General features: G+C 40.4%; 1 protein-coding gene across 1 annotated transcript in view; it reads right to left on the minus strand.

The window, feature by feature from the left end:
• CUBN (cubilin) overlaps nucleotides 1-14,784 on the minus strand; it is a 308,721-nt gene that overhangs the window by 118,355 nt on the left and 175,582 nt on the right. The window contains exons 32-36 of the mRNA XM_032164125.2: nucleotides 11,594-11,753; nucleotides 9,443-9,556; nucleotides 7,203-7,313; nucleotides 5,715-5,843; nucleotides 4,448-4,580 (exon numbers count right to left, since the gene is read on the minus strand). Coding sequence (XP_032020016.1) covers nucleotides 4,448-4,580; nucleotides 5,715-5,843; nucleotides 7,203-7,313; nucleotides 9,443-9,556; nucleotides 11,594-11,753 — 647 coding nt within the window. The remainder of the gene's footprint in view (nucleotides 1-4,447; nucleotides 4,581-5,714; nucleotides 5,844-7,202; nucleotides 7,314-9,442; nucleotides 9,557-11,593; nucleotides 11,754-14,784) is intronic.

Below are 14,784 nucleotides of genomic sequence, written 5' to 3' on the forward strand. Positions count from 1 at the left end.
GGGAAGGGGAAGGGAAGGGAAGGGGAAGGGAAGGGAAGGGGAAGGGAAGGGAAGGGGAAGGGAAGGGGAAGGGAAGGGAAGGGGAAGGGGAAGGGGAAGGGAGGGGAATGAAAGGAAAGGGGAAGGGGAAGGGGAAAAGAAAGGAAAGGAAAGGAAGGGAATGGAAAGATTCCATTTCAAGATTTTACTTTATGCTAAGTATAATGCTCCCCTGGGGCTCTAGCTCAGCTAATGGGGGAGAATGGTTAGAGATAACCAGCCTGGAGGCTCTGGCCACCTCAAGCCCTACCACTAATCAACGTACCAGGCACATCTCTGGTCATTCCCTGCCTACCAGACCACAGGGTTGGAGGAACTGGTCAGCTCTGCTCTACCCTAGCTCTCAAGCCAGATACTAGCATTGGTAGGTCTCTAACCAAATCAGTAAGGCTGGTGGTAAGCTGGTGGCTCTCACAATCCCACCAAGGTGGGTCACTACAGTATAGACCATCTGGACTAGTCTAGATGGAATTTTTACAGCAAGCTATAACTGATAATTGAAATCAGGATATATCCACATCAGACAAAGCAAACCACGTATTTGTCTCCTTTGACAATCCGATGATTTATAACGCAATATTTGTATCTTCAATCATTTTTTTTATTTTGCAAGGAATTGGTCTAAATCCATCTTTGGGATGGCTGCCAAGTTTCGTGAATACATTCAGGTTCAATTTTATTACCCATAATATGATCAACAATGTGAAATACGCTAAAATTATTTTCTTCTGCTTCTCAGAAAGCAGAAAGGGAAGAAAGGGAGATCATTTTCCTCAGAAGGTAAATTACATGGAGTTGCCTCTAAAATCTTTCTTTTCAAAGTGCAGTGCATAATCCAGCAACACCAGCATCACCGGAGAGCTTGTATGAAACAAGGAATCTGGCCGCACCAACCCACTCAGTGAGAAAGTGAACTTCAGCAAGATCCTAGGTGACCAACATGCACATTAGCATTCTGTCTGACGCTCCAGAAGATTACAAAGTGAAGGTCTTATCTAAGTACTAGACTAGTGTAATCCAGTGCTAGACGGCAGAAAAGACATTCCAGTGGACATGGTGGTAGGGAAATGCCTATAAGGATTAAATTAAACTTCAAAAAAAGCTTTATTATGCTTGGAAGTCTTTGCTTTAGGCTGGTACATTTTACAAGCAACTACACCCTTTGGCTTAGATCTGTTAGTAAATGTAGGATGTGGAACAAAAATAGTACAATCACCGTTTCTTATTATCTCATTCTGATTCTTGAACCGAGACCAATCACTTTCTAAAAGCACTCTGCAAGTATAAAATACCATTTCTGTCAATTCCCTGCCTACCAAACCACAGGGGTGAAGTAACTGGTCAGAAAGATTCCACTGCACTTTGAATAGAAAGATTTTAGAGGCAACTGCATGTAATTTACCTTCTGAGGAAAATGATCTCCCTTTCTTCCCTTTCTGCTTTCTGAGAAGCAGAAGAAAACAATTTTAGCATATTTCACATTGTTGGTCATATTATGGGTAATAAATGGTTAAATATATGTCTTACAAAAAACTCCTTTTTAGGTTTTATTTCTCCCCGTTCCTTTTTGTTACAGATTCAACTATAATTTCTCCAGTCTTCTTCCCTACTCAGTTTCACCACAATCCCAGCCCCACGTTTTAGAGCTTGATGTGATACACATGCTTCTCATATGCTCTCACACACCCCAGGGTAATGTTTCCAAGCATCCATCTGGATAGAATTTAGACCAGGGCAGAAATAACTCACAGGCCTTGCCTTCTCATTAATCAACCGCAAAAAAAGAGGCATCTTGCAGTCTAAAAAATCCATTTTAAAAATAAAAAGCAAGTAACTCAGAGTAATCAAAATTAACTTCTTACAGGCGAGAAAGGAAATAGCTGAGTCATTACGATGTTCTATACCATATAACTAAATATATATAATTAAAATGTAATGTCTATTAAGCACTGAAATAGATGAAACTTGCTTTCTGTGTGTGTAATCTCCCATCCTCTGGAAGGAGAGCCTAGTGCTGCCCGTTTGGATTTATTTGTGAACTATCACAGAAGATACTTCAGAAATGGTAAAGATTGAGAGAATTAGGTCACCGAACATTTGCTATGCAGCAGCTGTGTGGTATGCGTTTTAAATTTGACATCTTCTTTAACCTTCACAGTCCTAGAAATTTGAAATTATTATAAATTTGTTTATAGAAACTTGTTATTATTATCCCACAGAAATAAAATGAATTTAATTAAATAGCTTCTTAATGTTGGCTTATGAGTAATTTATCAAGACCTGAAATCTTATCTGTCTTGAACACCTAGCTCAGTTCCTGGCAACCGCTGAATGAGAGCAGTCAACAATGTGAATGTGGAAGAGACAAAGAGGAAAAGACCAAAAAAAAAAAAAAAATCATTTTATGTGGCAATTCTGATAAGCCTACTAAAGCTGTGCGAAGGGCTTTGGATTTTATTCTAAGGACAATGATGGTGTTTTATTGACCAATATATAGAAAGCACCTCATAGGAGAGTAGCATGTGCCAACTACATGCCTAGCACATATTAGGAGCTTAATAAATATCTGTTGAGTAAAAGAATAAATATATGTGTGGTAAACATAAAGTATATAGATTTCTTCCCATCCAGAACTCTGTGCTCTTAGTGAAGACAAAGACAAACCAGGCCAGGCACGGTGGCTCACGCCTGTAATCCCAGCACTTTGGGAGGCCAAAGTGGGTGAATTACTTGAGGTCGGGAGTTCGAGACCAGCTTGGCCAACATGGTGAAACTCCATCACTACTAAAAATATAAAAACTAGCCTGGCATGGTGGCATGTGCCTGTAATCCCAGCTACTCAGGAGGCTGAGGCAGGAGAATAGCTTGAACCCGGGAGGCGGACGTTTCAGTGAGCTGAGATCACTCCACTGCATTCCAGCCTGGGCAACAGAGACAGACTGTGTCTCCAAAAAAAAAAAGACAAACCAAAACCTCCTTCCTGTGAGGCAGTTTAAACTTGCATTGCCTTTCGGCACGCAGAGGGTGTCTTTGTTTTAACACAAGGCCACTTATACCCTGAAGAGGCTCTGTCTGATTGAAGGATTAGAAAAAGTAACTTGAGATGTTTGAACTTGGTCCACAAATAGGATGGTTGTCCCATATTTTTAATCAGTTCCTGATGCACAGATTAGCAAGTCTTGGAAGAAAAGTAAGACTTTTAAATAAACAGGCCAGGGTCCTCAAAACAATCCTCCTCTCTCAACAATAAGTTACTTATATTCTCTTCAAAACAGAATTAGCAGTCCCAACCACAGCCTGGTAAAATGTAACATAGACTGGTAAATAACTTTTAATTCAAAACAGCAATTTAAATTCCAACATCTTATCTCTCAACATATAATAACCATCCATTATCAGTGTGACATGTCACATATACCTCTCTATGAGTTGATTAAAACGTGTGCTTCTTTTTTACATCTACTGTAGGAGATATTATTGTTGCTGTCTAATTTAATCTAAGACCACTCAGAATGTGATAGGATCCCACTACTAATTCCATATCTATAGTCCATTACAAAAAGTGTTCTAGTTCAATGAGGAATATGAAAGTGTTCTAAAAAATTAAGTTTAAAGTTTAAGTAAGTTTAAGTTTGGAAGTTAAAAAAACTTCCAAAACCATTCTTTTTTTTTTTTTTTTTTTTTTTTCAAGATGGAGTCTCACTCTGTTGCCTAGGCTGTATAGTGCAGTGGCTCAATCTCAGTTCACCGCAACCTCCACCTCCCAGGTTCAGGGGATTCTCCTGCCTCAGCCTCCCAAGCAGCTGGGATTACAGGTGCCCGCCACCACTCCCGGCTAATTTTTGTATTTTTAGTAGAGATGGGGTTTCGCCATGTTGGCCAGGCTGGTCTCGAACTCTTGACCTCAAGTGATCCACCCGCCTTGGCCTCCCAAAGTGCGGGATTACAGGCATGAGCCACTGCACCCAGCCCCAAAATCATTCTTCTGATAGAAATAGAAGGAAAGGTGGATTGAGGTGGGGATAAGATAAAAGCGTAAAGAATGCTTAATTGAGATGGGAGGGCCCTGCTGGAATAAACAATACTAGTGATTCTCTGGAAGAACCTTAATGTGTCTAATCCCAAAAAAAAGATAAGATTCCTGTACTCTGAACATGAACGGGCCACAGATTCATTCATTCACCAAGGACACAAGAATGTACTTTTGAGAATGTTAGACAGGACTCAAGAACCATGGTCAAGAGAATCTTCATGCTATTTATAACTCAAACTACGACTGAAACAGGAAATTTGGAAAAATACTTCCTAAATTTCACTTACACGGTGAGTTGCCCATCCTATCAGCACCAGCACTTCTTTCCTACAGATTCATTAGCACTGAAACAATACACCATAAAAAAGGATTTACATAAAAGACAGCTGGAGCCGGTTGCCAGGGGAACTGACGATGTTCCAGACACATTCCACATTAGGGGGATAAACGTCTGGGTAGCCAGGGCTGTTGAAGATGCCTTCAGCCATGTAGAACGTTCCACCACAAGCTGGAAGAAAATAGAAATAAAGTATCAGAGCAAAGACTGCATCAGACACTATAAAATAAAGGAGAAAGAACGCCAGAGCCATTATCAATGTAAAAGAATAGATAGTATTTCCATCTCACATTTTAAAACATTCATGTCATATAAAATAAGGGAATGATTCTGCAAACTGAAGACCAAGGGCCATGCAGTGTGATGGATTAGAAGGAATTTCTGCAATGTCTTTTCTCAAAGCCTTTTCTCCCTGTGAACGGTAACTTTGAAGAATAAAAGACTTGTTTATCATCCTACAGCCACTTGGCTTTTGTGACCAGGATTCTATTCAACCTGGTCACAGGTCACAACCAGGTTGGCCTAGAACCCAAAGCAGCATGCTTGCTTTTCCCTCTCAGTAGAGCACCGAAATGCACACACCAATCTTCTAGGTGTTCTGTAGCTTTTAACCACTAAAAATAAGGAAGATGGCAGTGACCAACAGCACTCTCTGGGCTAAGAGGCTAAGAAACCCAGTCCTGGGCAGCTCCTCGTTCCTCTCCTTCCCAGGTTGGAGCTGCCTTAACAAACAAGCCAGAAAGAAGAACACCAGGGTGAGCACGGTGGCTCACGCCTGTAATCCCACCACTTTGGGAGGCCGAGGCTGGTGGATCACGAGGTCAGGAGTTCAAGACCAGTTTGGCCAACATAGTGAAACCTTGTCTCTACTAAAAATACAAAAATTAGCCAGGTGTGGTGGCTGGTGCCTGTAATCCCAGCTACTCAGGAGGCTGAGGCAGGAGAATCGCTTGAATCGGGGAGGTGGAGTTGCAGTGAGCCAAGACTGTGCTATTGCACTCCAGCCTGGGTGACTGAGTGAGACTCCGTCTCAAAAAAAAAAAAAAAAAGAACACCAAGTCATCTGAGAGCATGGGGTGTAGCTGAAAAGACAGCTACATTTCCAACCAATCCTCCACACTTCCAGAGTTCATTATTGCTAGAATTGACAACACGTCCACTTAATTGGGAAGAAGGTAAGATTTGGCCCAGAGGTGATCTCAGGAAACTAGCTCCCAACTACGAAGGTCAGGGTCCCCAATAACAAACCAAGAATTTCTACCACATCCCTGTTAACCTCTAGAGCCAGGTGCTAAGGTTTCTTACCCGACACTGATGCAGTGACTGTAGCGTGGAAACCCCCAGCACTCATGCTAGAATCAGAGATGAACCTCAGCATCAGGGCGCTGCTGAAGGATGTGATAGGGTGGGGTATGTCGGTGCCACAGTAACGGCCTAAATAATGAAGATAACGACAAGGAGAATGAATGACAACATAGCACAGGCCGCTATTTCTAGGAAAAACATCTTTACTAGAATTACAAGAGACCAAAACAAAGGGAAGAAACTGCCACTAGGAGAACCACTTCATTCAGGGTCAGTGTTAGAGACAATACCTGATGATTTAAAATAAACTATATATAGGAGCTATATATAGGAGAGGTGACCAAGAACAATGGGACCAGAGGAAAAACTTAGATGACCAAGGGACACATGTACCTAAAGCAAAAATCTCTGGCCCAGTTGGACCCGTACAAATAGATGCACTAATATTCAATATGTTGTAGCACAGAAAAGTGTGGATGCTGGAGCCAGGCTACCTGGATTCAGCCCCTGGCTCTGCCATTTGCTAGCTGTGTGATCCTAGACAAGTTACTTTAGTGCTTGGTGCCTCAGTTGAAAAAAGGGGCATACTGAAAATAATGAAACCTATCTCATAAGGTTACAAGGATTGACTTACTATTTATAACATATTGAGAATAGTACTCAGCCCAAGGTATTGCTATGTAACAGCTTGTTAAATAATATACCCTTATCCTTAGTTAAATGCTTACTAACAAAGACCTCAGGCAATGCTGTGAGAGGTATGCAGACGGTGTGGAGAGTTCATTGACGGCTCACTATTGTCTCAGACACTGTCCTGGGCACTGAGAATTAGGCAACAGGCACAACAGTCTCCTCTCTGACAGACCTTGTCTTCTAGTGCAGGATGAGAAGTTTTTACAACAAAATTCAAAAGTTAGGAAGTTTATGGAGAAAGCTTAAATGGCCTGATGTGTTGTTTTTTTTTTTTTTTTTTTTTTTTTGCCTGAGAGTATTTCAGCAACTAGATAGTGGCACTCTTTAATTTTATTGGGATGTCTAACAAACCAAATGACAGATTTTTAATGGAATTAATTAATTAACTAATTAAGTGCTTTTTTTTTTGCTTCCACTAAGGACAAGGCTGAAAGAAACATGCTCCATTTGAATGTAAGAACTTGGTCAAATATTAACGAGAAATTTCTGACAGAATGCTATGTAATACTGGGATGGGCTGCATTCCACTATTCTTTAAAGCAGCTGCAATTTTTAAATGTTTTAAAACATATACACAAACTACTCACGTGTTCGAATATATTAATAAACAGGCTGAGTTCCCTGAACCCCACATTCCAGCCTGCTTTCTTACCCTCTAATCATCTTTACTTGTCTTAGGCTGCTCTTTCTATTTATTGGAAACATTCTAACCTAGAATGGCAGCCTATAAATATGCAGATCTATAAATAAAGCACAGCCAAGACCACAGATGTAGATGAGTGAGCACTGAGGTACCTCGGAGGGGCGCGTCTTCGTGGCCACCGTCCAAAATTTCTACAAAGTCATGTGCACAAGTTGTGCTTCTTTCAAGTTCAAAGTGGGTAAAAGAGAGGGTGATATGATTTACTGGAAGAAAAAAGAGAAGATTGTCTCATAAAGCGCTGGCAAATAAAACATACAGGGAGATGGGGCAAGACGGGGAGGTGGGGATGATTAATGAGTATAAAAAATAGAAGGAATGCGTAAGACCTGTTTGATAGCACAACAGGGTAATTGTAGTTGATAATAACTTATTGTACATTTAAAAATAATTAAAAGAGTATAATTGGATTATTTGTAACACAAAGGATAAATGCTTGAAGGGATGGACACCCCATTTCCATGATGGGATTATTTCACATTGCATGCCTATATCAAAACATCTCATGTACCCCATAAATATATACATCTACTATGTACCCACAAAAATTAAAAATAAAACTTTTTTACAAAATAAAATTAAAACTAAAAAACATACAGTTAGATAAATTTTACTTCTGGTAATTTCATGTAAGGGTTCTCCAGCAGAGAAGTAATGAATGAGGCGGATTTGCACATGGTTGAAGGGATAAAGCAAGGGAAGGGGACAACTTCTATGCTAGATGGTTTCCTTTGAAGAGTAACAGAATAGATGCTTTCCAAAGTGCCTGTGGCATCTGAAACACTGGTAGTGGTAAATAAGAGGACTCCTGGGTAGGTTCATTCCAGGCACTATAAGGGAAAATCTTGTTGGAAAATGCCGTCTTTCCAGTTTTTATATCACCATTGCTGTGTTCCTCGCCGAAGCATTTTTCTCAATAGACTCATTTCCTTAAATTTGGATTCTTTGCATGTGCTTGTAAATAAGGCATTCTTTTCTCCCTGGCACTCAGATTTTAGCTCACTCAGTTTTATTTTCAGGCTAGAGCTAGTGCCCTAAGGTTCAGAGACATTCATCAAGAAAGTTTTGAATTACTCGCAGAACAGCAAGCGCCTGGATACATTTTCCTTTTGTTGTTCTTCAAGCTCCCTAATCTTCAGAATAGAATCTTTTCCTATTGCTGTTCTTGAACCAGTGAGATCTTTCATCTAAATGCTTTACAACTCATTAGAAAATAATCCTCAGGCACAAACTGCTCCGTTCAAGGGAGGGGGCTTCTTTATCTACAGCTCAGTTTCTGGCTGGCTGGCAACTTTCTTTGGGGCTCCACCTCCCCGTTCGAATTGGCTAAGGATGACATCATCGGCCTCCACATCTTATGCATGTCAATAAAGATACTAGCAATTTGTTAACTCCTGACATCCCAAGGGAAAGTGCTAGAGAATATTTAAGCCAAACTCTTCATTTTGCAGATTACTTTTTCATGGCCTGATTAGCTTAAGTGACTTCCCTATTTTCACACGGGCGATTAATTACTGTGCAGAAGAACTTAAAGCTTTTCCTACATTATGCCTGAAACTGTATTTTCCTGCAAACCTCAAAGGAGGGCAGGGCTCCTCTGAAACAGGATTCAGAAGGGCCCCAGCATCACCCGCTTTGCAGCCATTCTGTCATGTCCTTGAGGGGCATTTCCTGATGTTCTCTGTAAGATAAGGACAGAAGTCCTTACCATCGGACTGTTACCAGGTCAGAAAATAAGATTCTAGGGTTCCAAAAAAGAAAAGAAAGTAAGCGTTTATTCAATGTTTCTTCTAGGCCTGTGCTGGAATAGTACCTTGCAAGAGAGCCCAGGTTTTATGAATGTTTGCTTTGATGGATAGGTGCGTGCATTGCATTCTGGCCCGTGAGTCACTGATTCTCCAGTCTGTGGCTGTTCTTCATTTGTTCACTCAGCAACTGTCTTGAGCATCAGCTATACTCAAGGCACACATGTCAAAAACTATTTAACGATTATTTTGGTTTACCCCCAATCTCATACGCCTGCATATGCCTGTTAATACAGCAAGGTTGTAGGTGTGTTGTGTTGTGTGTGTGTGTGTGTGTGTGTGTTTTTTAACCTTTCCTAGGCCTTGAAATGAAAAAAAATGTTTTTAAATTTAGAAGCAACTGTAAAAATGACTTCCCTATCAGATTAGGAAATGCTTGTTCTTGTGCACATCAGGAATTGGGACTTGCAAAAGATGAAGAGGAAGGCCATCGATTGTTGGCACTGAGATAAGAAGGTTACTCATAGACTGACCTTCCCACAGACACCTTCTCTCCTGTGTCCCTTTTCTTTTTTATTTTTGTTACTTACATGGAGGTTGCGCTTGAATGATCCAGCTGCAGTTCTGATTGTTTGGATAATTGGCAGGGAACCGTGGAGAGGAAACAGTATCAAATAAGCTGGTGAGGATGTGGCCTCCGCAGGCTGGGGAACACACAAACACACATGTCATATGCTTTTCATTTCCACTGACCATACAAAACAATTATTTGATGAATAAAACCATCAATGATTTTTTTTCTTATTTCTAAAATGCATGCCAAGAAAGTTCTCCGTAAGGAGAGCTGTACATAAACCATGAGAAAACAGAAGCACGGTTTATATTTTTAACAATTATTCTTCAACTACAGAAGTAGGAAATGGCAAAAAGCAACAGATTAAATGGCTATGAATTGCCTAAGTCATTCAAACAAAATTCTTGCATGGATTCGTTTACACTGCCCACTCATAAATCATAGGTATAGGGATAATCCGCTTATAAATGATGTCTTTTTTTCAGGAAAATAAATACTCAATCGAACAAGGCTTCATAAGGATGACTGCAGATTATCAGAGAAGAGTAAAATTCTATGTGAGTCCTGAAGAAGGAGAGGCGGTCACCGCTGGAGGGCATAAGAGGAGTCTCACCAAGGAGGAGGCCGAGGTAAACTAAGACTTGGAGGGTGACAAAAGGGAGGCCAGGGAGGGGACCGCCAGAGCAGACACAGAGGAGCATGTATACAGGCTCAGCTGGAGCATGGGGTGCCCGAGGGATGTGGGTGACTGACGCTGGAGAGAGCTCAGGGTGGGTTCTGGGGCCCTTGGTTAACATCTGCAGGAGCTTGAGCTTCATTCTCCAGGCCAGGTGGAGATGGGACAGACACTGAGCATTCCAATGGCATGATCAGAGCAGGGCTTTTACAGGTGACTTTGGAGAGAGATGGGGTAAGGGTAGGTGACTTTGAGGAGGTTGTTATAGTCCAGATGAAAGCTAGCAGGGACTTTTTACTATGAAGCAACATACAAGTGAATAATAACATGCAAAAGAACTATTAGGAAACTAGTTTTTCTTTAAAATCAACAAGAATATAGTCTGTCTTGCTCCAAAGTCTAAAGGTCTATGGTGCCTATTTGGGAGACCTTGATCCAGGCACTGTCCCTATCCAGAGCTCTTTACTACAGAATATAAGTGAGTTGACTAAGATAGGCACAATGACTACACAGACTAAATATATTGGTAGTGAATATTCTGAATCATCTACATACAAGTCATCTCTGACCATGAGATAAAGGGTTCATCTCTTAGAATGAGCAGATGAAAGGCAATGGGTAAAAAGGTCTTGGAAGAGTGGTGATTTAAGAACAACAACAATGGCCAGGTGTAGTGGCTCATGCCTGTAATTCTAGCACTTTGGGAGGCTAAGACAGGAGAATCACTTGAGGCCAGGAGTTTGAGACCAGCCTGGGCAACAGAGCAAGAACCCATCTCTAAAAAAAAAAAAAAAAAAAAAAAAGCCAGGCATGGGGATGCACCTATAGTCCCAGCTACTCAGGAGGCTGAGGTGGGAGGACTGCCTGAGCCTGGGAGGTCAAGGCTTCAGTGAGCCATGAATGCACCACTGCACTCCAGCCTGGGTAACAGAGAGAGACCCTATGGAAAGAAAGGGAAGGGGAGGGAAAGAGAAGGGAGGGAAAGGAAGGGGAGGAGAGGAAAAGGAAGAAGAGGGGAGGAGGGGAGGAAGGGAGGGAACAAAGAAAGAAAAATAAATGGAAAACAACAGTGACTTCTCAGTTGGACAATGGCAGGATTCAGAAATGAGGGAAACCACTGCTTCCGGGGGCTGGAATCTGATTACATTACAAGCAAGTCTTGTAATTGATGGCAGTGTATCCCATTCTAGTGTAAAGCTTTGGGTAGTGCTAGATCAGTGAATTTGGATAAAAACTTTTCTATACTGTTTCTAGTCTTAAAAGCACTTTTAAACTTGTTAGAGATGCAGGTCCAAAGGAAGTCAGAAAAGAAGTTTACAAGCATCAGGAGTTGGGAAAATTGTAAGTCACAGTTCTTTTGTTCTATTTAATGTTTTACATGTTAAGTAGAAGGCTGTCATCCATTTCTGAGCACAGGTCTCATTTCACTGTTGCACCAAACAGAGCACTGAAGATTTCTCTTGTGCTGGGGAAGATCCACAGGGTACTTGCCTTGCCTGAATTGAGCTCGGAAGCCTCTGTTCTGTCTGGAAGGGCCAGACTGAAATCTTAAGAAGAGGCTGTTTCCTGAGGAGACGATGGGGTTAGCCAGCTGCTCCCTTCCACACGTCCTGGCAAGGCGGGGCATTGTGGAGCTTAAGCCATCGTATGCCTACAAGAAAGGTGACAGGGCAAACAGTGGTTCAGATTCACATCTAGAAGGCCTGTATTCCATGAACTGCCTGCACGCTGATGTGCTAGTGGAAAATCACATGTTTGCTGGATCTAGGGAAACTGGCTTTATTTTCTTGTCTTGTCTCACAGCTGTAACAAGTCTTTGGTCATTTCTAGGGATGCCGACGTGAATTTCGGCAGGAGTTCCTCTGTCAGAGCCACTGTTAGATCTCTTGATATCTTCATAAATGCCATCCCTTCCACACTCCCCTTCCTCCCCAACCCCAGTGTAGTCACCTCACAGGCTATGCCCACAACATGTGCTGGAAATGTGTAATGCAAGAATAGACACATGAGAAAACAGATGAGAAATAATGATGAGTGATGAGCATTTGTTGTCAGAATCCCGACATTTGTTGGATCTGTTTGTTCTTCATAGAGTTCGTGATAGGGTAATGCTCAAGAGAAGAGAAATGGCAGAATTCTTTTCAAACGATAGGGGTGATATGAGGCTGATTTAGAAAACTACCTCTCTCTCTTTTTGGCCGTGCGTGGTGGCTCACGCCTATAATCACAGCACTTTGGAAGGCTGAGGCGGGTGGATCACCTGAGGTCAGGAGTTCAAGACCAGCCTGGCCAACATGGTGAGACCCCATCTCTAATAAAAAATACACAAATTAGCCAGGTGTGGTGGTGTGCACCTGTAGTCAAAGCTACTCAGGAGGCTGAGGGAGGAGAATTGCTTGAACCCGGGAGGCGGAGGTTGCAGTGAGCCGAGATTGCACCAGTGCACTCCAGTCTGAGCAACAGAGAGTGAGATTCCTTCTCAAAAAAAAAAAAAAGGAATAGAAAATTACCTCTCTCTTTTTAACTATTGGTCTCTGTCTTGCCTAGTGCCATGCTGGGACCTTGCTGACCCTCCATGCAGGTAATGAAATGGAATCTACATCACATATACCTGAAATCTCTGTATTGATTTGTAAAAATTGAAGCTTACTAATTTGCTTGGAACTCAGTGTCTAGATGGATTTTTGAATACTCTTATGTGTAAATCAGGGGGAAACGAGTTCCTTTGCTTGGATGATTAATAATAACTCCCATTCATTAGGTGCTTACTATGTGCCAGGAACTGGATTCAGCCCTTCATATACGCTGTCCCATTTTATCCTCCCAAATTGCTTTCCATTTTTAAGAACAGGACGACAGACGCACAGAGAGCCTAAGTAATAGGCCCAAGTCACACAATTTCTAAGAGGGAGCAGGTCACGTTGAATCAGACCACTAGATTCCAGAGTCCAGAATTGAAACCCTTTCCTCTTGTTCAGTGCAAGGTATCAACGGAGCAGGATGCATGCATCAACCTACCAGCCATCAGAATGTGACTAAAAGTATGAAGGTAAAATATGGCTGTTTCATTCAAAACAAATTGCCACTTATATTTCATAAGAAAATCTTAGGAAAAAAACAGAAAGTTCAGAGATTCAGTGTAAGGAAGGTACTCGTGAGTGACTTTAAAAATCTGGTGATGATTATAATCAGTGTTCTGTTTAGTACACAGGTATGATTCTGCACGTTCTCTTTAGCTACAGGTATGAATGGCAGGATATTCTCAGTTTGGCTTATACAAGCCCATGAATCAAATATCAATAGGATTTTTAACTTTCTGAGGAGCTAAAACTTTTATAATAATAAGTTTAAAACAAATGTGGGTCTGTTCTGGAGTAGCAAATCTTTTTTATTATTTAATGTTCAAAATTTAAATATATATATATCTATATATATATATATATATATATATATATATATATCCAATAAGTGAAACCTGATGACTGATTTTCATTCAACAAAGATTGATTAAAAACTAAATTCCATTTTTTAACAAATTCAAATTATAATTTCCAATCTAGTATGAATTCTTCCTTTGAACACATTGAACACTGTAAACAGTAGACAAAATGACATTTAAACCATCACTACAAAACCTCTTACTACATTCACACATGAGTCTACTCTCAAATATCACCACCATTGGTTTAATTCAAGTCTTTATTATCTCTATACTTGGTTTCATGCTGTCCTAAGGTTATAGATACAGCATCGTAAGCTTTTAGTAATATTCTATTAATACTGTCTTAGTTTTAATATCAAAGGATAATGAATACCTTCTTAGAACATCTATGGTTACACAGTATGGAGAATATACCAATTGAATCTTAAGGCAAAGACTATTTACTTCTCTCAAGATAATTTATTCATTTATTTGTTTAGAATAGCATTTTCTAATTTTTATAAAAGTTTAAGATTCAATTTTATGAATATATATAGTTTATATTTATTTTTTATTTTGGTTTTAACTGATGCATGATAAGTGAACATATGTATGAGGTATAGTGTGATGTTTCAATACACATATACATTGTGTAATTACCAAATCATGGTATTTAGCATGTCCATCAATTCAAACATTTATCATTTTTTTGTGGTGAGACCATTAAGAATCCTCTCTTCTAGTTACTTTTAACACACTATAATATTTATAAACCATAATATTGTTTACTGTGGGTGCCCTACTGTGTTATAGAATATCAGAACTTATTCCTCTTACCTAACTGTAATTGTGTACCCTTTGACAAATATCTCCCCATAATTTCCTCCTCACTACCGTCCCCAGCCTCTAGTAACCAGTATTCTACTCTGTACTTCTGCGAGATCAGCATTTTTACACTCCACAAATGAGTGAGATCATGCAATATTTCTCTTTCTGTGCCTGGCTTATTTCCATTAACATAAAGTCCTTCAGGCTCATCCATGATGCCACAAATGACAGGATTGTATTCATTTCTATAGCTAAGTACTATCCCATTGTTTATACATATCACATTTTAAAAATCCATTCATCCATTGATAAGTCTTTTTGTCTTCAAAGAAGACATACAAATGACCAACAGGTAAATGAAAAAATGCTTAACGTCACTAATCACCAGTGAAATCCAAATTAAAGCCACAGTGAAATACTACTTTATCCCAAT

This window comes from Hylobates moloch, unplaced genomic scaffold (genome assembly GCF_009828535.3).
Source record: "Hylobates moloch isolate HMO894 unplaced genomic scaffold, HMol_V3 SCAFFOLD_2, whole genome shotgun sequence".
NCBI classification, from domain to species: Eukaryota; Metazoa; Chordata; class Mammalia; order Primates; family Hylobatidae; genus Hylobates; species Hylobates moloch.